The 25,515-nt window shown below is 49.0% G+C and overlaps 2 protein-coding genes across 2 annotated transcripts; one reads left to right on the top strand and one right to left on the bottom strand.

Moving 5' to 3' along the window:
* Positions 1-7,315: 7,315 nt before the first annotated feature.
* LOC135818128 (uncharacterized) lies at positions 7,316-10,124 on the top strand. The gene is made up of 2 exons (XM_065331457.1): positions 7,316-8,891; positions 9,496-10,124. Exons 1-2 carry the CDS (start codon positions 7,872-7,874, stop codon positions 9,751-9,753), a joined length of 1,278 nt encoding a protein of 425 aa, XP_065187529.1. The 5' UTR covers positions 7,316-7,871; the 3' UTR covers positions 9,754-10,124.
* Positions 10,125-10,525: 401 nt separating this feature from the next.
* Positions 10,526-23,337, bottom strand: LOC135818129 (nidogen-2-like). The gene is made up of 8 exons (XM_065331458.1): positions 23,013-23,337; positions 22,657-22,851; positions 15,690-15,827; positions 15,108-15,239; positions 14,414-14,539; positions 13,617-13,828; positions 12,404-12,448; positions 10,526-11,527 (listed from the first exon to the last, which is right to left on the bottom strand). Exons 1-8 carry the CDS (start codon positions 23,134-23,136, stop codon positions 11,456-11,458), a joined length of 1,044 nt encoding a protein of 347 aa, XP_065187530.1. The 5' UTR covers positions 23,137-23,337; the 3' UTR covers positions 10,526-11,455.
* Between the last annotated feature and the right edge of the window lie 2,178 nt (positions 23,338-25,515).

Genomic DNA, 25,515 nt, shown 5'->3' on the forward strand with positions numbered 1-25,515 from the left:
CAGACTACGGAGCCTAGGAACAACGCACACCGAAACGTCGTCAACTGGGAGTCTGATAAAGGCGACCCGATGTGTCACTATCGCACGAACCATTACTAAGCTCTTTTCAGCAACACAACAAGACTGAAGATGAATGGTATCCTCATTTACCACGTCAGTCAGCAACGAACATCGTAATCCGTCCCACGTAGACCTATTCCTGTCTACACAACTGCTGCCATCCATGCACGAACCAGAAGACGGCCATGCGTGCTGCTAGGGCTCCTAGTCCATCTATGAGCATATGCAAAGACCTCCGCCGCCATGCAAGAGCAGTGCCAGGGCAGCGAGCAGAAGCCCCGGGCTTATCTCCACAGTAGGCAAGCTGGACTGCGGTCGTCCGCACATGGCCAGCGCATATGATCCCTGGCAGACGTGACAGGCGAGAAGAGTTCTCACCTTCTCAACAGCAAGTACACAGACGATGCCAGCAGACAGCTCGAACCTTACCCTTGCTGGCACACGGAATCGACGCCTTGGCCCTCTGCATGCTAGCGCTATGAACCTTCGCTTGTCGAACGTCACCAAAATGCAAAGGTGCAAGAATTGTCATGATCTTGAGCTGGAATGAAGCTAGGAAAAAGGAATGCGTCTCATTTTCACACACGTCGCTCATCTCTTCGGGTTTTCCCCGTATCAGCTTTACTGGACAGTCGTTGACAGTTGCAGAGCTGCGTCAAGATCTCTGCAATATTGTTCCTCTGTACAAAGGAGATCTTACATAAGTCCGCCGCCATCAAGTCGGCCACACGCAGGATTGCTTCCACAAACTAAACAAGAAGTGACAGGTACTAATATGAGGAGTGCATGTACAGGACTTTGTACAATGTTTGGAGTTGTCGCATGGCACAAACCTGTGCAGTGACAAGGTGAGCCTCGCTCCTGCACCACGTCACTGCGGAGCGTTTTTTTGTTGACGTTTGTGCATACTAGCAGTAGTACATGTCTGGCTGATCTTGCCGTTCCTTGAGCAGCCGGTTTCGGATGGTGTAACAGTGATAATGGTTGGTATTGACAGTCCCAATGCACCTGGCAAAGATGCGTACTCCTCATCATCTGATAACGGTCTGATTTGAATGGGATTTGAGGAGGAAGAGAACGGATGGTCAATCGAGAGACGCGATCGGTCCATCCACCCATAGCGTGCGATCGACAACATATCAACTTTCCATCACATCTACAATGTACAACATGCATGCACCCAAATACAGTTGTGGATGAGATGTGCCGATGGGAATATGTGCGTCACGGTATAAATGGGTATGCAAACAATTCAGACGAGTTCTGCCTCTTTACGACTTTAGTAGTACACCCCATCTTCCTCCTTGTAATGTTCACTATGGAGTCTTGTGAAGAGGGGAGAACCCCTCAATAGGCCACTCAAAATAATTATTGGAAAGATCGAAGTACAGTGTACAGTAGAAACACCAGGAATGGATTGCAAGAGCCACACTTTATCAGCAACAACATGGACAGTGGATGGGGCACCATGGACGGACAATGTTCAGTGGAAACTCGTTGTAATAGGCACATCGATTCGTTATCACCGGCATCTCCAATACATTTACACAAGGAGACGAGATGCTGTCTCTACTGCAACCTTTTTCAAGTTTCACACACTGACCGATCTTCAGCTTTTTAAGGATACACAAACCTACCCTTGTACTGTGAAACCTGCCTAAAACGACCGCTCAAGGGACCTTCAAAAATGTGGTCTCTATTACCAGGTGGTCTCCTTATGAAGGGTCATTTGAGTGAAAATTGCATCTATTGATCCTGGTTTGAGTGGTCTTCTAGTACAGGTGGTCGGCTTTTCCGAGTCGTGGCCTTGACAGGTTTTACTGTGTATTTATACTGGATCACATGTCACGTGCGAGCTGAGTTGAGTCATCATAGTCCGACACCAGTTGAAGAACTTCTCTCAGAATCTACAGGACTGATACATGTATTTCGACAAATGTTCGATTGACTCACACCATAATAAATACATGTAGTGGCACAAACATTTTTAGAAGGAACTGCGCCAATGGCAATCAATGATAATTACTCGAAGTATTTTGCACGTCGTTGAATGGACTTGGCTTAGCCGAGGCAACACCTATTGGTGGGCCATGGCTCTGAAGAGTAACACTTAGACCTGAACTCAGGTTCGAGAAGGATCTGACCTGCGGTATCAACAACTGTCGGGCGTCCTCGTATCTCAGAGCGGACACAACAACTACATACATGTATGACAAACCTGTACTAGACGACTTGCTTCCTCGAGACCAACACAGCAACTAGGAGATGTACTAGCAGACGCAATGATTCCCTGCAACACAACTAATGCGGTAGTAATTAGTGAAAATGATTTATGATTGACTTTGGAGAATATTATGGGGGCCTGGTCAAGTCGATCTCCTCTTCATCGTCGCCTTTGTCCCGAAAGGAAGAAAGGTTTTAAAAAGTAGTCACGTGTACAATCTGATCGTGCACGCAAGCGAGGTGGCTGACCTGCCAGGAGGAGATTTCTAAAACTCAAAAGCTGATGATGAATGCTATGAGTTCAACCACTGCGTTTGAGGCAATGCCAACGCGGGGTGCACCCACGCACACACTCACATCATCATTATGCCGGTACATGTATATTATGACTGTGCACGTTATATTCAATGGTCGACAGAGTCACACAGCTGCTGTACACAGTACAGCTCAGGGTCCGGACAAGATTTGTCTTTCAGGAGAGAGGATCTGAAATACAGAGATTGTGAATCCTCATTACTTAGTGACTTGGGTTGCTCGACTTGCGGACATCCACATGTACATGTATGTCCCACCAGTCTGTGTAGTTTCACATGAGTGGTAGACTGGTAGTAAGTTTCTAACTCAGAGGAAAGTGTTCGTTATCGTCATGCATTATTGTACTCACGGTTTCGGATAGTTGCCGTGGTTGGCTATGGCCCTTCATTTCACATTCAGTTGTTATTGGCAGCGGTTTGACGAGCTAGGAAATGTTGAAGACAATACAAGAATGATCTCTGCTTGGGAAACCACTGCACCGCAATTGTGAGCATCGCCGGTGTACGCGAAGGTTTCAGGTTCGAGTTCTGGCGGGGATAGTCAGTTTTTGTTTCTCTACACTTTCCCCCCTTAGCAACTCTGGCACACTACAGAATTATACACAGGTTGCTCGCATACATGCCCTTTGAAGCGCCATTGTTTCTTCCAAGACAAGACCACAGCATTGGTGACACAGTTGGATCTTGACCGCAACATGGTAGGGGGTTGCATCGCACCTTTCACCACACAATACCGTCTACCGGCCGGGTGGAGGGAAGCCCTGCGCGAACGTTGGGAAGCAACTAAAACGGGCCAAGGAATGCACAGGGCATACTACTGCGTGAACCGGTTCCAGCTGTGAACTTCCAACTGCGCTAAACTCAGTCAGAGAATTTCCCAAATAAGCCCTGTGCGAGAAAAGAAGAGGCACATGGTAGGCTCTGTCACTGGTCGCGATCCCATAGTGATTGTCCATGTAACTGTTATTGAAATAGGATTGTCGCTTCAGTTTCGTTTGCATTTCCGTGACGGATCCAGCATGTGCTGCTTGAGCTGGTTCCAGCGGTAGTGACAATTCACGGAAAACCAGTGACCGCTGCGTGCGTCTACATGTGGAGGATTGTCGATACGTGGCTGTTGTTACATGGTCCGTGTCGGACTAAGTAAGGATAGTGGCGCATGCAGCTGTAACGGTCGTCACTGTGGGCCAACTAGCTACTTTATTTGCATGTTTTCAATAGGTTCCACGTCTTCAGCGCCGTTCAGGCAACGCGATCAAAAGTTCCCATCTTCCTCAAAATCTGAGTAGAAGGTTCTGTTCATCATGCCACTACACTAAAGTAGCAGTACATCTAGCTACCACTTGTGCACGATGCACCTCGGATCAAACCATGCATAGCCTAGGCATAGGCTTACACACAAAACCACATGTACATGTACACATTCAAGGATCAGTCGGGGAAGTGAACCGCCTGAAATTTGAGAAACCAATACCAGACCCACCAGAACTCGAACCGGGGGGATGTCAGTTTTTAAAGTTTAAAATCACAGAGTCCTGAGCATGAGGTAGCCATTATTATGCAAAATGATCTTGTATTCCGACACTTCACTCGCACAGCCTACCTGACAGCCTAGCGCTACATGCATTTCAATCTACTAGAAGTACTGAAGTGACGTTTAATATTAGTTTTGATAAACATGTAATTCAAATGTACTTCTGATGTTCGAATTCCTCTCTTGTCCCTCGTCAACACTAACAAAAGGCCACAGCTGTGAACAGGATGTGTCCGTTCTGATTTCGTACTCAGACGAGATCAGCACCGGCTTGATCGATTACAACACGCTCATAAACTCCGGCCTGGCCCACTGTTATGCGCCCAGCCCGAAGACTCAGGAGCCATGGATAATAGTCCGATGATTCCCTGCAAGATCGCAAACAGTGCTTGTGCCGAGTAGTGGAATACGAGACACCAGGGAACAGGACACACGTCGATTATTGTGGTTTGATTCCTGGACGCGTCCTGCTCCATCTAACACGAGTTTCCGAGTAGATTGGTTGGAGAAGAATAGGGCAGCTTCTGTTGTCGCCTGTCTAGGGTGATCTGAACATACGGCGTTAGATTGAGGGCACTTGGATACCACTCGAGTTGATTCACAGAAGCAGCAGGTGGGCCTGAAACAGCGTTGATGGATTACTACCATTTTAGACCCTGGCCAAAATTTTCTCGGTGATGCAGCGATTGTATTGATTGCCAGCGACGCTGCGTTCAGCACTGTGCCACATGGGGCGGAAAGACTGGAAGGCTGAGCGTTTCAGAGCAGTGCCAAGTAACTACACAGTCACCTGATCATAGTACAATACTATAGATGTGCTTGTTCACTCAGTGGTGCGAATCACCCTGACCATTGGGCTTTGTATATTTACACGGCCGCCCACTGGAGACCTTGTGATGCCTAGCGCCCTTGATCTTTGTGGCACAGTTTCGAGAAGAGTTTGTATTAAAATAGCTATGACACATCACTGGTTATCATCAGGTTCGTGCGATTGTGGCCTTGATTCATCACACAGTGGCTAGTCTAGGAGCAGGGAGGCATCAATATATGAACTCATACTACGCTGTCGACATCTGTCCTGAACGCTGGACTGGCGGCTGAGAGTGGAGTCAGAACTTCTGACGCCTCGCACTGTCGTCCACGATTCCGTCGTGTGAATCCATCGGCACAATCCTGCGATGTGTGTACTACATGTGATTGAAGTCACCCCTGCGTAGATACGAGGTGAATGATATTCATGCATGTATAATCTCTGTTGGACTGAGAACAAGTAGGTGTAAAAATGGGCTCAAGCCAGGGGCGTGAGTCACCCATGCTGCGAAGATCTGCAGCGGTCACCACTCCTGTCAACACCTTCTCAGCTTGGCGCTGATCGTGAATTCAAAACGCCACCGCCACAACATAAAATGTACTGAAGTATCGAGCCATTATAATGGTATTGAATGATGGATTTTTTTGTATTTGCCACCCTGCCCTAACAGCTTCGCAGCGGTGATGTTGAGTGATGAGGGTGCGAGCAATGAATTCGATTGTGCGAGGGAGTGTGAAGATGGCGGCGAAGCAGCGAAAGCACCCCGTGACGTCTAGCAAGAACCCCTCCACCTTACAAAGCACTGCAGGGCAACACTGACCGTGAGCGTACGAGCAGCTAACACGAACAGGTGCTGGTGTTGCCGTGTACTGTGTGGAGTGTTAGGTTGGGAGGTGGAGGTGTTGGCCCCAGACCGGCCGGTCCAGCCGACGCGTCTCCAATGCCCTGTGTCTGTAGCATGCTTGACAAGTGATGGACGAAGTATCACACTCTTGCACTCTCACACATCAGTGTTTAGTAGTCGACACAGTCATTATTGCTTCGGAAGTCTTGAAAAGCTTAATGGAACCATTGTATAATACATCGTGTTGACTCAGTGCAGGTCTGCGTGAACCTAATGAAGCAATCGAGGTGCGAGTACTAGTAGTATAGTAGCACTGACTTCAAAGGGAAGGTAAAGGTGGTGATTTGAAACCTGTAAGCACAGCTGAGATCTCAGGGGAATGCAGTGCCTAGGACTCAGTGCAGTAGTCAGTACGATAGTGCAGTGATGATGCATACAGGATTCTTCTGCTTGGACATAGCGGAGCTACGGAGGAGTGCTATTCCACGACTACCATTTACCATGATCATGAATGCACGCATGAGTATGTCATTGGACTGACAGCAGTAGTAGTGCTGTCAATACGACAATAGCCAGCGGCCTTTCAGTGTGGCTGAACTGTAGTGGAGTAGACTACATTGTACAAGTACAAGCATTGGTACATTGTACATGTACGTGATGGTATGCAGGTTTGCGTCCCGGAGTTCGAATGCCAGCTTTCCTGGCTGTACGCTGCGTCCCACCGTCTCGTCCGAGAAAACAGCAGAGACCTGTCGTGTCGTCACCGCAAGCATACTGCTCAAACGTGCGACCAAGACCTTGGCAGGAGCTCACGAGGCGCCGCAGAATGGAGCTGCCATACGGAGCAAGAGTCTTCAGTGCTGTCATATTTTTGTCAAGCAAGTTGTGGTTCTGAGTGTGCACAACAGAATGAGGATTTCTAGACGGGCCAAGTACAATACCTGTCCAGGGTCTACAGTACGTAACGGACACGGTCCTTTTCTGGATACGAATGCTGGAGTTCAGTGAAAGTGACAGTGACGTAGAGAGTGACAGCAATACATGTCAGCTACTCCAGCAGTACAATCATGTAATACACCTTCAATACAATAGTCTTCATCATGTCCACTGTCGCTGAGTCTGTGTCACGTTGACTGGTGGTTGTATGCTGCGTGCAGGCAATGGCTATGCGCACAGTGTGCCATGACCAGTCCGAAAATGGAGGTATATCGTGCCAGTGACTGTGCGTCTGAAGTCTAGGCCTGACGGAGTGACGCCGCGAGTTGGCGTGACGAGGTATGCGCGCGCAGTGGATCAACATACACTTGAAGGTGTCTGCGTGCGACGTCGGCCAAGCAGTCGACCTGGCACGCGACGAGCTGGCGCGGACCATCAATACGCACGAGGCCAAGGAGTCAACGTTACGATCTTAGACTAAAGAGGTGAGATTCGAGTACGAACACACACACACACGTGCACAATACTCAATCGTCTCTATACTATAGACTATACCCTGGCACTGGCAGTGCGCCTGCCAAGGATACACTAGTCACTACTCACTAGTCTACACAATGCCGTAGAGTCTCGCATTGCCAAGGCCAGTCGTCGCTCGCCGGCGCCACCCGCCCATCTGCCAGCGAGAGGGCCCGGAAATCTTCTCCGGCGACAGTTGTACTGCAAATTTCTCTCTCGGTGTTATTCTCGTCGCGTCATAATTTCTGGGGCAAAGATTGAGTGAAGCCTATCGGAGCCTACGTGCGATGAAACGAAAAGCGGAGCAGAGGACATGTGCCATTTCATTAGTTCCCCCCGCAGCATGCATGAACGGGGAAATGCCGCTCAACGAAGTGCACAAATTCCACGCCACCGCTTGGGTCGAGCTCAGAACCGCTTCTGCAGTGCTACCATTCACATACTCTCGAATAAATCGCCCTTTTTGCCTGACCCCGTTGCCGCTTCTATTCAGCATCGAGTTCTTCTGTTGCCTCTGATTTTCACCTCGTTTCAGCCCATCAAGACAAACTTGTACACACTCCCTGCGGCGCAGAACCTCGATTCATAGTCCGCGTGATTTTGGTCTTTAGAACTGCGAGTCTGGTTCGTGTTATGTTCTCAATGGGTGAGACGGATTTACAGGCACGATCTCCCATGGACGAAATGAGGAGCTCAAATGGTTTGCCTCAAGGCCAAAACGCAGCCAGTGTTAGCAACAGGAGTTCACCATCCACCGAGGAAAGTAACGCAGCCCACGTTCCAGACAGCGAACTCGACTGGTTCTTCCCCGAGGGCACCGATATGGACGATTTCGACGAATCCGGAGCGTCGGCGCGCGCCCTGCAAGGCATGTCGGATGACGATGTGCGCACCATCATCGCATCGGAGAACTTACGAGAGCGAGGACTCACCAATACAAAGAGCAAGACGCGAATCTCCGACAAGGATATGCGGCAGGCACGCCGTTTGCTGACGAACAAGCGAGAGCGCTGGAGACAACAGCTGGTCAACGAGGCATCGACGAACCTGCGCCAACTCATTCCGACCTTTCCGCCGGAGAAGAAACTGTCAAAGCACGACGTTCTGCGCTTCAGCGCCCGTTACATTGTCTATTTGCAACACCAACTGAACGAGATGTTGGAAAAGCAGCAGATTCAGGCGGGCGAGCATCCATCCGTGGCCAAGAAGAATGCACTGGCAACGCGTGAACATCAGGATTGGCAGTTCGCCAGCATGTACAACCACCTACCGCTAAACAGTGTGAACGCCGCTACCATGATGACTGCAACCACCGCCTACGGACGCGCCGCCAGCTCCCTGCTACGCGAGACGCGCAGCACGTTCACTCGCACCTACGCCGCGCCGAGCAGCGGCGCCACGCCATCGTCGTCACCTTCATCGCCGCCTCCCGCACAGCCGCCGTTCGCGCCTGGCACTGCACAGCAGCACGTCCAGGCGAGGAGCAATCGGACCACCCCGCCGCACACGAGCATGGCGGGGGGATTTCCCGGACCGCAGGGGATCGCCACCATACCGACCCCCGTTCTGCTGTCCGCTGGCGGCAATGCTGGCAGCAACGGATCAGTAGCTGGCACATCTGGGAAAGCGGCAGCTGGAAACAGCGACGCAGAGGTGAGTAGATTGTTCTCAAGTAGGTGAACAAGCAGCCAAAATAGCAAGATGTGTCCTTAGTTGTTGGGGCAAGCTTGAAAACGACTGCATCTGTTTTAGCAACTGCCTGATTCCACTAGGATGTCATCAATTATGTCAAGTGCAATGCAACTAGGATTCTACTCAGTGACATGTCGACAGTCTGGCAGTGACTGCCTGATTGGTCTCCAGAGGTTTGCCTGGACTGAGTTGGCTGATGGGGGCATGCTGGATCACTTTCTGAAAACTTGTCATCCACAGAGCAAGCTTGTCCGTTGGGCTAAACGCAATGGGCTGAAGTATACGAGTATGCAGCATGTAGACTAGAAATGATAGCCCCTACATGCATGGATAGCGGTGGAGAGGTTCAGCACGTGAATGCACACACGCTGACCATGTTTTGGCCGATGTTGTGTGCCCAGCAACTTGCTAATGACTGAAAATTTTACTTGCATCCTTCGCAGGATCAAACAATAATTATTATAATTATGTTTGATTGTAGAAAACATATGGTTAACTGGATGATATTTTGCAAGCTGACTTTTGACCTCCTCCATGTTTGCTTTCTTCTATTTTCCTTCATCAGCCTCACACTGGTGCTGGTGCAGTCGAGTCTCAAGGCTTCGCCCCGGCTGCCATGGAAACAAGCTGGGCGCCTGGCAAACCGCCCGGTGTTCTCCCGATCGGCAGCGTCGGCGGTGGCAGTGCAGCGGAGTTTGCGGCGCTCGGAGGCGGCCATCATGCACACCACCACCATGCGGCGGCAGTGGCGCACAGGGGATTTCCCGGCTCTTCCCCGGTGTTCAGCCAGGCCATGGTGCCCGCTGGACTGCACTGGTCCTGAGCGGCAACTGAGCAGCACTATGACTGCATCTATCCATTGAACTGTGCAACACTGTGACTACATCTATCCATAAAACTGAGCAACAGTAGTACATGCTCAGACACACTTTATTTCACCACTCTCTATTTGATTTCTACAATCCTATTTAATTTAAAAATGGCATTCAATGATGAGAACCGCAAACATATGTCCCCACAAATTTCCCCTGGTGAAATGCTTGAGACTTGGAATTGAATTTCTCAATTTTCCTAATGAAGTGGACTGACACGGCTGTATCCGTGTCTCCACATGCCAGTATGAGATAAGACTTAGTGTATTTCGATTGCAGAGAGTGTGTATCTTTGATGGCGACGAGTCGCCTCTCAAGCTGACCAGATGCTGGGCATTGGCTGTTGTGGTGCAAGTGAGTGGACATGAGGGCATGTGTCAACGTGTTCTGCATACGCTGAGATGATGATATCGACACATCAAGTACATCTACATGCACATGTACACGCACAGCCATGCACATGCACATGTTTTTGCTCTGTGTGGGGACAAAGAGGAGGCATGATCTTCGCCAAGGAAGCTCTATGCAAGATTGGAGCTTATTAGAGAGATTATCAGTCAGTCTCATAGACTTGCATGCAGGTACTCAAGTTTGTCCAAGGCCAGTGGCATGGAGCACTGCATGGAGCACTGCGCCATGATACAACAACTGGTGTTTAGTAGTGTTCAAGTCACCAGTACCACCGGCCACGCAGTGCAATTTCATACTTCTAAACCCAACACCTTGTGCCACGAACAGGGCAGCATGGGTACACATTATGTTAAAGCGGAATTCACGTAATTGTCCGCCACGATAGTTTGCAGCCTTATGGTGTTGCCCAACGATACAGTACAATCATGCCCATACTGCAATACATGTAGCCTTAAGCCCTTGAGCAATCCAGAAAACAAGAAAAGACAAAATATGGGTATGTGATGCCAGCTTGTGGCAAGCGTTGCCCAATGGGAAAAGCAAAGGAGCAGGCTTGGAAACATCATTCCTTTATCTTGGAAGTAGAACACTCAACCCAATCTCTGCAAGCCTAAGATGATTATTTTTTGGGTCCGGGAGGGGGGGGGGGGGGGAGCCAACAGAAGGCAACCGGGTTTTCGCATGCTCTTTTATGCTTTTCGGGACGATCATGTATTTCTATCTGCACAAAAAAGTGCACATGTGTGTGTGTGTGTGTGTGTGTGTGTGTGTGTGTGTGTGTGTGTGTGTGTGTGTGTGTACATGCATGCATGTGTGTACACGTGTGTGTATGTGTGTAGGCGTGTGCATGTGCGAACACAGTTTACAGGCGTGCATTCCGAGGCTAGTTCTGACAAAGTTCCTCCACATGCAGTGACGGTGTGATCCCTGCACTGCCTTGGTAGTAGCCTTCGTAAGGTGTCGTACCCGTGCAGTCACCCCGGGCAACGGTCGACAGGGTCATCTCACCGGCAGTGTTGATGTTGCATATTCCGCTGACTATCCCGGGACTGAAATCAGTCGTGCGTGCCGTGCCACCGACTCCGTTACTGATCGGTCCGGGATCCGAGCACTCCTCACCATTTATGAGCACGGAAATCCTCGCGCAACGCCAGTTAGAGTACCTGTAGCCCTGTACGGCAAACCCGAATGTTGATGTGTATACAACACGGAGGGCTGTGTCGTTGCGAGTCTTGACAAAGGTCAGGTTACCCATGCTCTGAGACGTGCGACTAACCTTCTCCGGCGTGAATGTCTTCCACGAATGATCCCACACTGCACAGAGGAAACAACAGAGAGAGAGAGAGAGAGAGTGAGAGTGTGTGTGTGTGTGAGAGAGAGAAGAGAGAGAGAGAGAGAGAGAGAGAGAGAGAGAGAGAGAGAGAGAGAGAGAGAGAGAGAGAGAGAGACGGAGCGAGAGAGGCGGGATAGAGAGAGAGAGAGAGAGAGAGAGAGAGAGAGAGAGCGAGAGAGAGAGAGAGAGAGAGAGAGAGAGAGAGAGCGAGAAGAGAGAGAGAGAGAGCGAGAGAGAGCGAGAGAGAGAGAGGAGAGAGCGAGAGAGAGAGAGCGCGGATAGAGAGAGAGAGAGAGAGAGAGAGAGAGAGAGAGAGAGAGAGAGAGGGAGTGAGAGAGAAAGAGAGTGAGAGATAGATAGATGGATGGATAGATAGATAGATAGATAGATAGATAGATAGAGAGAGAGAGAGAGAGAGAGAGAGAGAGAGAGAGAGAGAGAGAGAGAGAGAGAGAGAGAGAGAGAGGGAGAGAGAGAGAGAGAGAAGAGAGAGAGAGAGAGAAAGAGGGGAGAGAGAGAGAGAGAGAGAGAGAGAGAGAGAGAGAGAGTGAGAGAGAAGAGAGGGAGAGAGAGAGAGAGACAGAGACAGAGAGAGAGAGAGAGGGAAGAGAGAGAAGTGAAGGGAGGAGGCCTAGCTAAATCATATGATGTAATCTGAGCCCAGCAGGATACATTTGAAAATACAGCACACCATTCCATGTTACATGAAATATTTTGGGCACATAACCCTCAAACTTTGATACGTGTATTGTCACCATCCATCCATCCAGCCATCCAGTCAGTCAGTCAGCCAGTCAGTCAGTCAGTCAGTCAGTCAGTCAGTCAGTCAGCTGCTGCTGCTGGGCTGCACAATCTACCTTAGATGCCTCCTCTTTGCGGACTTCAGCAATTTCTCCGGATAGCTGCAGAACAGAGAGCAAGAAGGGTAAAGAACTTTATTGGCGCCGTCTAGCCTGATATGCTTGCAACAATTTTTGAGACTTTTTTAGACCAAATAGTGCCACGGTGCGCACACAGAAGAATATGATTGCATGAGTCATTAGCATCGCCTGTTTAGACTTCACCAAAGGAGGGTGAGGACCGGACTGAAGGGGTGATGTGTGAGAGAGGGGGGGGGGGGTACAACTGAATCTCTCCAACTTACTTCGGTAGAGCAGCTGCCGCACTCCCTTCACCCTACATGTATATTCTAGGGCTGAAACAATTATGCCGATAACTCGCATATCGATCGTTCAGCGTGCAATCGATAATCGTTAGTGTTCAAAACGAGTGCTAATGCATTTTAATGCATGCATATCAGTGACAGTATTCTAGCCCTTGCACTCCATCTGACAGTGAATACGAGTACAATCATGTACATGTACTTGCAAGCACAGTAAAAATGATTTGTGGCTTTGAAAGAGATCGGGAGAGAAGGCATTGTCTTTTTGGTTCATGTGTGGGAGAAGTCGGAGAGATGAGAACAGTTGCCAGAGGGTGATGACAAGATTCTTCGCTCTACAAACAATATGAAATTCTCTAGTTGTTGATGTCACAGTAGTAAAAACCCGCCAGATACCCGCCAGATGTCAACAGTGCGGTGCCACGGATTTCTTTCTAACGTAGCAAAGGCATTATGGACTTGAATTTCTCCCATCTATTCGAGGTACACGAGTACAGTCGACAGGAATCAATAAAAAAAATAATTATATCGATCATTAAAATGATACTGGTTGATCGTTAGGAGTTATTGAATGATCGCTTCAGCCCTTGTATATTCCCAAGCGAACTCGAGCAATAAGACAGGAATTTGTGTGGACATCTGTCTATGAAATTGTTACTTTGTTCTCATTCAGGTGCGGAGAAGATGAATCTCTCGCAACCAGCAGTCTTCTGGATCCCAAATCAAATTTCATTGCCCCCCCCCCCCCCCCAAGGGGCTGCGATACCGCATTTGACCCTTATTGCCAGTCAAAAGTTCACTGCAGGCCCACACTAGACTGGGAATCAGAGCCAAACGATGTATCGCAATCTCCACGCACCAAGACCATTGCCGAAAATAGACAAACTGCGGCGAGATGCAGCGATTACCTTGGCCGTGGCGTCCTTCAGATCTTGGGAAAGCTTGTCGACTTTCTCCTCCCGCCGCACAAAGATCGACGCCAGTAGTTTCATGTCATCAACCAAATGGCCGATCTGCTGATCGCGCTGCATAAGGCGCATCTCTAGCTTCTTGTGGTTTGCTTTGATATTCTCGACTTGTTGACACAGGGCATGGTTCTCACTTCTGATGCATGGATCGGCTTAGCAAACACAACAAATTCAGGATATCAAAGAAATCAATGAACTGCAGAAACACACATACATGTCACTACTGCTACATTCACATACACCACATACACACACACATACACAGTTACACACACACACACTCTCTCTCTCTCTCATAGAAAAACACATGCACATGTGCACCCACACACACAAACACATGTACACACAACCCTCTCCCCTCACACACATGCTCACTCATAGATGTGAAGATAGATGCAGGGATAGGTCTGAGGACAAGGTGGGGGGGGGGGGGGGGGCATGAATCAGTGACGCTATGTTGGCTATGGAGTATGTATCATCACTTACCCTCCCATCACCACCACCATGAACTGTACAGTGTAAATTTTTTCCATCACTAATATACATGGATATGGCAAATGGGATTTCGGCCTTTGGCCTCTGGTTGGTGGATCTGATCTATCCTCCCCCACCGTTTAGGAGCCGCATCTGACGCCTGATCATGGGGTGGTGGCGTCCCACGGAAGCGGAAAGGTGGTTCTTGACCCGCCCTGTACGGGGACCCGTGCAATTAAAAAAAAGGCAAGCTGATCACTTACTTTCACAAGTCCTCCCATCTCCAACATAGCCTGACGCACAAGTACATTGGTATGAACCTATTGTGTTGTTACAGTACGCGTGTGCTTTATCACAGTCAGCAGTGCCTCTAGAACATTCGTCCAGATCTGGAAACACATACAATGGTAAAAAATACGTCACATAGCATTGAACGTTCGGACATGCCGGACCAAAATCCCTTTCCAGTCAAATTTGACTAGGTTTTGAGTCAAATCCGGTGTAAATCAGGCTTGGACAGTCCATATCTCAATAATCCGTGAATGGACTGAATACGTCATTAGTCACAGGTAAATTCAGTTCCTCCGTGGCCCATGTCTGCTATGCTCTCTCCCAGTCGATCAACACACTCTCCTTCTGGCTCTCACACACTTATACAACGAAGGATCAGAAAGGAAATTGGATACCATGTACTGATAGTCAGTCCTTCACACAACCTGTTGTATAACGACTACACCATGGCTCAGTGGTAGAGCACCGCTGGCAATGAGCGAGGGTCCCTGGTTCAAGACCTGGTGGTGACAGTCAAATCTTGTTCTACCCACTTTTCACATTTGCAAGTTTCCCTCAAGCTAATGAAACCTGTTGTATGTGTACACATGTACAACAATGTGTGGTGAGGGCTGTCGGCGAAACCTATCCGCGTTCGTGGTCCCCCACTGGCTGAGTCAGACCCACCTTGGCAGCTTCTCCCGTTTCCGCGGTAGCCGTCTCGGCACTCGCAGGCGTACGAGCCGATGGAGTTGAAGCAGGTGGCGACATCGTCGTCAGCGCAATCGTTCAGAGCCGCTGACGAGCACTCGTCAATATCTGCAGGCAAGCGACAAGTTCGGGAATAGGTCAACATATACAGTGCTGCTCAAGGAAATGCGATTGAGTCACTCAAGTGCGCGCCGGGCGCTGTGCAGTCCTAGCCCTGCTAACACTGCTAACACTGGGCTGAAATAGGGTGCACGGCACCAACTAAGACTCACGCGATCAGATTTCATTTGGCAGCACTGTAGCCTTGTAGGTGAAGCACCTCTCTGTAGCATGCATAGCAGCAGAACCAGCAGGCCAAACCAGCCATTCAAAACTTTCTCGCACGTGATCCCAAAAAGCAGACGTTGGTCCAACCTTGAAAAACCTGTATACTATTTATCGTATTTAGATCTTGTGAAAACAAACAAAAACTACGTGCTGCTAAGCGAGGTCAGCCTGCTAGTCACTATAAAAAATTAAAAAACAACTATGATTGCAGCATTGCTCGGTGAAACTTACCTACGCATTCCTCTCCAGTGCGTCCCGGCGGGCAAACACACATGGCTTTTCCGACGGTGACATTGAACGTGCACCTGCCCCTCTCCTTGCACGGCAGCTGCAGGGCATTGCTGGCGGCCGGGCACTCGGGCTGACGACCTTCGTACACAGACACACGAACAGCATACGCACCGTACTTCAGAGTGGGTTTCAACACCAGTAACTACTGTTCTTTACAGTACACGTGCAGCTAACAGCTAAAAGCAGAACCTACGGCAGCACAAGGCGATGTCTGCGCCACGCCTACATGTTATAGAGGATTGCACAGCTGGATGAAGCTGATCAAAACTGAGCGGACTCCTGGACTCTGTATAGTGGATGTTGGACCAATGGACTCTATAATAGGGCACTGGACATCATAATTATAGTGCATGGACTTTATACTGAGTCCAATATATTCACGCTGTACTTCAATACACTGTACACTCATGCTTCATTATGAGTCATGTCTAAATGCAAGACTCTACCGTGGATGTTTGAGCATAATTTGCTGTACATTGTACCAGGTGCAATGCTATTTAACGCCCAACCATCAAATGGGATTGTATTTTGTATACCCCCTCCACATCCCCTTCCCATTCTCATAATGTTACAGCCCAGACAGTATGATTTAGAGGTACTGGTACAATCATGTACAGTCAAATCTGTCGTAAGCGACCGCCCCTTGGTGCAAGAAAAAGCGGTCGCTTACGGCAGATGTATGGTAAATCCGGCATACCAGGTATATGCTTCCATGTACTCAAATCGACGAGAATAATGTGATTTTTAATATCATTTTATTGGATATTCAACGACGACCATACCCGTATAGTACGCGTATGCGACACGGCAGTAGATCGACACTGCCTGGACTTGAGAGCTACAGCAGAGCCTCAGTACAGGCCAGGCGCCAGTCGACCGCACTTGCAAGACAGCGCATTTTCACACTTTGCAGTTGACAGTGCACTGGCAAGTACAGTTTCGCACCTGACTGAACCTGGGTCGCGGTCGCTTACAGCAGATTTGAATACAGCCACCGTGCATGAAATCGCGGTCGCTGGTCGCGCACAGCAGATGGCCGCTCTGGACAGATCAGTTTGTATGTGAAACCGTCGGTGCTCGGAAAATCGGTCGCTAACGGTAGGTGGTCGCCTACAGCAGAGGTCGCTAACGGCAGATTTGACTGTGCTGCTATGGAATGCGTATGCGAGGAATGCTCGTCAATGCAGCACCGTACACCGTCAATGCAGCACTGTACACAATACTGCTGGCATGGTCCACGTGGCCAAGGCTGTGTGTGTGCTGTGTCTCTTGAGCGTGACATGGAAAACGCTTGGCAACAGCTTTGAGCAGGGTTCGCACAATATAATCAAGAGTATTATAAACTCCCAAGCCGGTGTGACACTCTGGATGCCCCTTCTACAGGGTGCGCCGATGGCAAAATCTTACACCACGTGGTGTGGCGTTTCCGTTGTACCTCCCCACACCGAGTTAAGCCACCAATTAAGTAGTAAAATTAGCACTCACAACAGACTCAGCTTACACGAGTAATCAGCATGATCATGGCAGATATTCGAACTGCATGCACCATGGGCACGCATGGCCTTAAAAAATATTAAAAAGTAAAATATTGTGTCCGTTCCCGAAGGGAACTCCAGGCAGGCACAGTGGGTTGGTCAATGACCATGATTGAGATACTAGAGGTACAGTCAAATCTGTCGTAAGCGACCGCCCCTTGGTGCAAGAAAAAGCGGTCGCTTACGGCAGATGGTCTCTTACGGCAGATGTATGGTAAATCCGGCATACCAGGTATATGCTTCCATGTACTCAAATCGACGAGAATAATGTGATTTTTAATATCATTTTATTGGATATTCAACGACGACCATACCCGTATAGTACGCGTATGCGACACGGCAGTAGATCGACACTGCCTGGACTTGAGAGCTACAGCAGAGCCTCAGTACAGGCCAGGCGCCAGTCGATTGCACTTGCAAGACAGCACATTTTCACACTTTGCAGTTGACAGCGCACTGGCAAGTACAGTTTCGCACCTGACTGAACCTGGGTCGCGGTCGCTTACAGCAGATTTGAATGCAGCCACCGTGCATGAAGTCGCGGTCGCTGGTCGCGCACAGCAGATGGTCGCTCTGGACAGATCAGTTTGTATGTGAAACCGTCGGTGCTCGGAAAATCGGTCGCTAACGGTAGGTGGTCGCCTACAGCAGAGGTCGCTAACGGCAGATTTGACTGTACCTGGTTCAAGTCCTGCCTGGGAGCGGTTTTTCCAGCTGTGCTGCTACCCACAGTCAACTGGGAACTTGTGGTCTTTATTGTATGCAGTAAAACATGTACATGTATATGTACTTGGAACACGTGATGCGAGTTTCGCCACCAGAGACCCCGTATGCACAGTTGAAAACTCTTTGGAGTCTATTAACTCTTGATACAATGTACAGTCACGTGTTCCGTGTGGGCCCTGTACGTTGTTGCATTTCGCATTGCAAGACAGTTATTTTGAAAGTGGAAAAAATGGGTCAAGTGGTACCTGTTTTCCCTACTCCTCCTTCCCCCCCCCCCCCCACTGTTTTGATCTGGGGTTTTCCCTACTCCCCCCCCACTATTTTGATCTGGGTAGAACCCTGCTTGTAAGTAACATTAAAATTGAGATACTGGTCTGCATTCATGATGTAGCTAGTACGCGGCAATGTTGCAGTTTCCCCAGTACAAAACCTTGAAATAGAAAGGTTAAGATTAGGCATTTCCCAAATCGGCCAGCCGAAAAATTTGCCAAAAACAGTGGGTTTGAAGAAATCACCGATCTTTTCGCCGACTATGCAATTTTCGCACTGAATTCGCCGAAAATCGATGTTTTGGTGCTTCTACAGCATGCAAATACAATTTCTGTTACCATTATACTGCAAAAAGTGACTTCAACTTTAGGCATTTCCGAAATCGGTCAACAGGAAAAGAAGCGGAAATCAATGGCTATCAAGAAATCCCCGATAATTGCGCCAAAATTACAAATTTCGTGATGAAATCGCCAACAACAATTGATGTTTCAGTGCCTCTATAGCGTGCATGTACATGTGTGTGTGTATACTGTGAGAGGTGACTTCAAGGACAGTGTACTGCTTTGAACCGAATTCTGACTTTGGGGCTTATAATATGGCCGAATTTGGACATTCTCTCAGCCGATCGAAAAGCCGATTGGGCGAAAAAATGGGGCCGATTTGGGAAATGCCTAGTTAAGATGCACGTTATTTCCGACGTGACGCGCAATTTGACGTCAAATTTGGCGTAAATCACCAAATTTCGACGTGAGCTGCAAGTCACTCGCGTTGCTTTTCGACGCGCGAGCCAAATGACACTAGCTGAACTTTCGCGTCACATCAGAAATACTGTGCCTCTTAGCCTCTCTAATAGCCATGCATGTTTGTTATTGTTTGTTTATCTAGAGTCGAAGAACAAACAGGCAAATTTGCCTAATTACATGATATCGACTAAAAAGGAGAATATAGTATAAAAGGCCAGTGAAGGTAATGATACTGAATAGATGTTTCAGCTGTGTATCTGCAGCCCACTGTGAACATGGTGAACCCGAATGGAGGGAGGAAGGGAGGGGGGGGGGGGGGGCGTCTCTGAAATGAACTATCAAGCATTTTGTTTGTCCATTCTGTAACAGTTTTCCCATGTTCGCTATAACTTTACACTCCCTCGCACCGCATGCATCTTACGCCTGTCTATTAGCACCTTCATTGGCGCCATTGCCACATGTATACTATCACCTTTTGCATATAACTGGTCGAGGCACGCTCAACCGGGTCTCTTACTTTTCAAGTTTGAATAACCTGTTACACTGGTAGCAGAGGATGGCTACTACTCTGCTTTTGGCAGGTGTTCTGGTCGTACTCGTCGTTTGGCTGATAAACGAGATCAAGACCGCTTAGCGCGTTAGCCAAGGAAACCGAACGATTCATCCGAACTCGGAACCGTGGGAGCCAACAGCAACAGCCTTACGAAAGAGCCGCCTGTGTCTGGAGGAGATTCAGCTACATTCAAAGAATGGACGTTTGCAATGGACATGGCCCTAAGGTCGTTGGCACTCCCAAATGCGGCACAGAGGGTCGACTACGTGGCAGGATTTTTGACTGGAAACGCTCGTCTTTGGTTGATACCGGCATTGGAAGCTAACCAAGTGTTTTCCGACTGGCCTGCTCTGAAAGCGGCACTTGGCGACGTGTACAGACCATGGCACAACGAGGAAACATCGCGTATGGGACTAATTTCCGCAGCGCAGCACGGGTCGCTGGACGCATACATTGCTGCTTTAACTCGCCTCAGCCTGCAAGTGCCGGAAATCGACCACCACGCCAGAGCGCTGCTGTTCGTCAGGGGGTCTAGTGCCTCACATCCAGCGACAGGTCATGCGTGAGCATCCGCGTACCCTGGAGCAAGCTGTCATGGCAGCAAACGCCGTGGAGCAGTCGTCAGGGCCACTGGCGTCGGGGCCACCAGCCAGTAGAGAGTCGCGTCCCGTGCCCAGCTTCCGTGGCCAGGGCCTCCGCAAGCTGATGGACCAAGAGCGTGTCCAACTGCAAGCAATGGGACACTGCTTTGCTTGCAGGAAGCCAGGCCACCTCGCTAAAGACTGTTCTGAGGGTGGACAGCGCTACCCAAACGCTGGTCGCCAGTAAGAAAGGGGGTGCGCTTACTGGCGACGACCCAAGCACCCACGCCATTACCAGTGGCTAACCGGTTCGGAGCTCTGGATCTTGCTCCCATTATCAGGAGACTGAAAACTTCAAGCCATGACAATCTGCATGACCGTTATCTTCTAAATGAAACACCCGGTTATCTTTATCTCAGATCTTCATCACAGAATCGGTTATGCATTCCAAAGAGTAGCAAACTCCAACTCGCCCTGCTTCAAGAATACCATGACAGTGTGACTGCGGGGCATCCCGGTCGAGATCGCACCTATTTCAGACTCTCTAGATATTTCTATTGGCCCAGAATCGGACTGGATGTAAAGCCGTTTGTCAAGTCATGTGACGTCTGCCAACGAGTTAAAGGCGGTCAGCTAAAAACTGGTCTCTTGCAGAATTTACTAGTGCCCAGTTAGCCGTGGGTGGATATCTCGATGAATTTTAACATGGGTTTGCCTAGGACCGATACAGGTCATGATGCTATATATGTATTTGTAGACCGCTTGACAAAGTGTGTACATTTAGCACCTGCTTCCTCTACTATTGACGCTAAAGGAAGTGCTGATCTGTATATTCAACATGTATTTCGACTGCATGGTTTGAGTTCTAGTACTGTATGTGATCGTGATCCAAGATTTACTGCAGCATTTTTTCAGGAATTGTTTGATCGCTTAGGAACGAAACTAGCATTTAGTACTGCCAATCACCCTCAGACAGATGGCCTAACTGAACGAGTAAACAGAATAGTAGAGGATGTGCTGAGGGCTTTTGTAAATCATAAGCAAGATAACTGGGATATGCTCCTACCTCTCTGTGAGTTTTCTATCAACAGTGCTACTCAATTATCTACAGGAAACATGCCGTTCTTCTTAAATTATGGTCTACATCCCAGAGCACCGCCCGACTTCCTCAACCCTATTAAGGGAGGCAGAGATTCAGCTGATTGGTCGCAAGACAAGACGCGGTCAAGATCTCACAAGATACGCTAGTGGCAGCTCAAGCTCGTCAGGCCTTCTATGCAGATCGGACAAGGGTCGAGGGAAAGCTGAAGGTGGGAGATTTGGTAATGGTCTCCCGGGATTTCCTCCCGACTCCTGAAGCTCGGGACCGACCATCCCATAAATTACGCCCCAAGTGGTTTGGCCCCTTTCTTATAACCCAGATGGTCGGCCCGAATGCCTACAAACTCAAGTTGCCTCATACCAGCCGCTGTCACCGAGTATTTAATGTGTCGGCACTCCGTGCCTACGAGAAGAACGCTATTCCTAATAGGAGACAGCTTACGCCTCCGCCTATCACGGACCTTGATGGTCATACCCGCTACGTGGTGGAGAACATTCTCAGTCACCGCCGCTGGCAGAATCAGCTTCAGTACCTAGTCAAGTGGCAAGGCTACTCTGATGCCACTTGGGAGCCTGAACATTATTTGTGGGATGAATCTGGTAAGGACATTGTTCCACTTCAGAAGTACAAAACCTTGGCTTCTGCCCGCTGAGTTTTGCAGTTGAACTTCTAGTTTTCACCTTACACATTTTTTGAGCTTATTACACTTATTTTTAATTGTATGGAGTTTCAATCCATACATCCTGTACACACACCGTGTACACACTCTCTCTAACGGTCTCTAGGCTACACTGCAATTGATATACATTAGATCAAATTTTCGGGCAAGGCCCATCATCAGGAATACAAGTAAGTCTTATTCCTGATGATGGGCCTTGCCCGAAAATTTGAGCTAATGTATATCAATTGCAGTGTAGCCTAGAGACCGTTAGAAAGAGTGTGTACAAGGTGTGTGTACAGGATGTATGGATTCAAGTATTGGCTACAGTGGAGTCTCCAAACCTTGAGAAAAATGCATGGAGTTTCAGTCGTCTTATTGTGTTACTTCAGTGCGAAGCCTTTTTTTCGTCTCGCACGTGTTTGCGCTTATTGTACTCTATTCCACTTGAGCATTTGGGTTGTAAGATCCTTCCTCTCCATAGTAGGGGGATGATGTAACAGTTTTCCCCTGTTCGCTATAACTTTACACTCCCTCGCACCTCATGCATCTTACGCCTGTCTATTTATTAGCACCTTCATTGGCGCCATTGCCACATGTATACTATCACCGTTTGCATATAACTGGTTGAGGCACGCTCAACCAGGTCTCTTACTTTTCAAGTTCGATTAAACCTGTTACATTCGATTCAGGTATACAAAAATGGTAATCATTGTCAATGTGCGAGCAGAAAACTCACCGACACATTTCTTGACTTGATCGGCCAGTTCTGGATTGTGACCGAGAATCAAACTGAGGACGAACTTGCGAAACCGCAGTACGCCACTCTCGTCCAGCTTAGCGTCAAGGACAGCCCTCGAGCGAGCAATCCTGGCCGCTTCCGAGGCACTTGAACCGGCTAGTTGTAGCCACTCGCTCATGCAGTTGAACTCCGCTGCATGCGTATGTGCAGGTAGGTTTGGGGAAGTGGAGGTAGCCAAAAAGAAGTACAAAGTGCAGGAGATAAATTATTTCGTAACCATGAGCCCCGGGGCCCCGGTACGGACGAGCGAGCTATACTTCAGCACTGACAGTAGTTGTGCCGATGGAACTTACCCGACTGCGGTGCGTCTATGGCGGATGTCGGTGGGAGGGAGAGGCTGCTAACCGAAGCCAGAGCGCTCAGCGCCGTCGCGAGTACGAGCTGAGGCACCGCCATTGGAAACCCTCTGATCCTCATCTTCAGTTTTCCACTCTCAAAGGGTCTATTGCCGGTAGCGAGGCCGTCACCATATATTTCTACAGGCTAAAAGAACCTTCTTTTCCAATCCTAAAGCACGGCCAACTAAGTTAGTTTCGTTGCCTCCGGGCGAAGCTGATACCGGCAAGCAAATGGTGGATACTACAGTAACACAGTTTAGACTCTAGACTAGTTTAGAGCTCGTAGTCGTAGATCTACTCGTAGCCTAGGTGAGCGCTGACCGAGACTCCCAGTCTGTGTTTTGTGATGGCTGTTGCATGACCAGCGGCAGCGGATCGCACCACGTAGTAGAGTCTACTCTCCAGGGCTGAAGCCTGAAGAGTGAAGTAACACCCACCGTCAGCGCGTGCTGGACACAACCTACCACCTTTCCGTCCGGTTCCCATACTACTTAGCCTAGTATTCTAGGGCCATAGATGATGCTCGCGAGCAGCGCAAACAGATCGACGTAATCAACCCCACTCATCGTCCCCAGCCAGTCTGCCAAATCATCATGATGACAATGTGACAACTGATGCGGGCCGGGGCAGCTGCGGTAATGGTGACAACCAGGGAGTGTTAAATTAAAAGCAGTGCAAGTGCCAAAGCCCCTGCGGCAGGCCATCAGATTGGTTTTTGTAACATGCACGATATTAATTAAATTTTATACCGTACTGGCAATATAAACTACTGGCAATATATGTTGCCGCGTAACGCGTAACGCAGGGCCAGGGGGGGGGGGGTGCGGCGTAACGCGCGACCAGGCTAGTGCGACAAATTTTCGTTGAGTTCGTAACGCGCGTCCGGCGGGGTGCGGCGATCTTTTCATTGCAGTTTGCACTCCAAAAAAAGGCTGAAAACTGTGAAAGCACGTGTACCGCGTGGTGAAAAGTCTCCAGCAGCAGTGATGGCTCGAGCAGCGATGACGACTCCAGCAGCAGCGTTATGAGCGGCTTTATTGACATTGCTCTTCAGATTGGATTTTTTATTTTTTATTACTCCAGCAGCAGTGATGACTAATGATAGCCACGGTGACTTTGTAATAATGTTGTACACTCATTAACTTAAAAAAATATACAGTCTTCTATTGATATCGTTGGCGCCCTTTGCCGTCGGGTTTGTAACAGTTGGATAGCAACTGAATTTCTGTGCCTTCAATGTGGATGAAAAGAAAAGATGATGCGGCAAAAGCAAAAAAATGATGCGGCAATAGCAAAAAAGTGATGCGGCAATAGCAAAAAAAAGGACTGCGGCAATATAGAAACCTGTGTAACGGCTCCTGTGCGACTTTGCATGTAACGCCCTGCGTGCGGCAAACATGTGCCAATGTAACGCTTCATGGCCTCACTGCGGCAACATATATTGCCAGTACGGTATAGCGTTACTCTTGTTTTGACTCAATGATCGGATTTCCGAGTTTGGTCTGGACTGTACTTACTCCCGCAGTCCTAGTGCAAACCAGGGAGTAGTACAGTATTGTACTACTCCCTGGTGCAAACTACACGACTGTACTAAGTACAGTACAGGTCATGGGAAAACTCCAGTACTCAGTAGATCTAGACCAGGGAGTCGTGAAATTAGGACTCCCTGCTCTACCCTGATCTGCTGCTCCATATCCATGGCATGGGTCATATCAAAATACCCTGGCTGACTGTAATATTGATACTAAAGAATCGGTCGGTTTGGTAAACTTATGGCCCAGGGCAGAGTTACGACAGCCGTGCGTATGCTCAGCTCTCGCGGGAAGGAGCAGTCTGTTACGCCGGTTCTTGCTATGGATGATGTGGTGCCCGTGGGTGGCACTGATTGCGTGGTTGGCTATATCCTGCGTCAGAAACACCCTGCGCCTGCTGTGCCTAATCCGGATGTGTTGCTTCCCGGACCACCGGGCCATGTGAATGAAATTTACTATGCCGGTGTTAATATTGACTTGATAAAGAATACAGCCTTGGCGGTCCGTGGATCGGCGGGCCCGTCTGGTTTGGGCTCTGGCGCTTGGCGCAGAATGTGTACGTGCTATAAGGGTGCATCGACCGACTTATGTGATGCCATAGCCATTTTTACGCGTATGATATGTACAGTCCAATTGCCTGAAGGATCTTTGGCACCCTATGTTGCTTGCCGTCTCATTGCGCTTAACAAAAATCCTGGAGTTAGACCTATCGGGGTGGGCGAGGTATTTCGCCGAATTTGTTCAAAGGCAGCCTTGTCTGTAATGAGGTCCGACATTATGGAGTCGTGTGGCGTTGAACAGGCCTGTACCGGGATCCCAACAGGTCTTGAGTCGATGCACCAGGCAATGGAAATTGCTTTTCAGCATGGCGAAACGGAGGCTTTGTTGTTGGTGGATGCCCAGAATGCATTAAAAATAGCCTCAAT

This window comes from Sycon ciliatum, chromosome 5 (genome assembly GCF_964019385.1).
Source record: "Sycon ciliatum chromosome 5, ocSycCili1.1, whole genome shotgun sequence".
NCBI classification, from domain to species: Eukaryota; Metazoa; Porifera; class Calcarea; order Leucosolenida; family Sycettidae; genus Sycon; species Sycon ciliatum.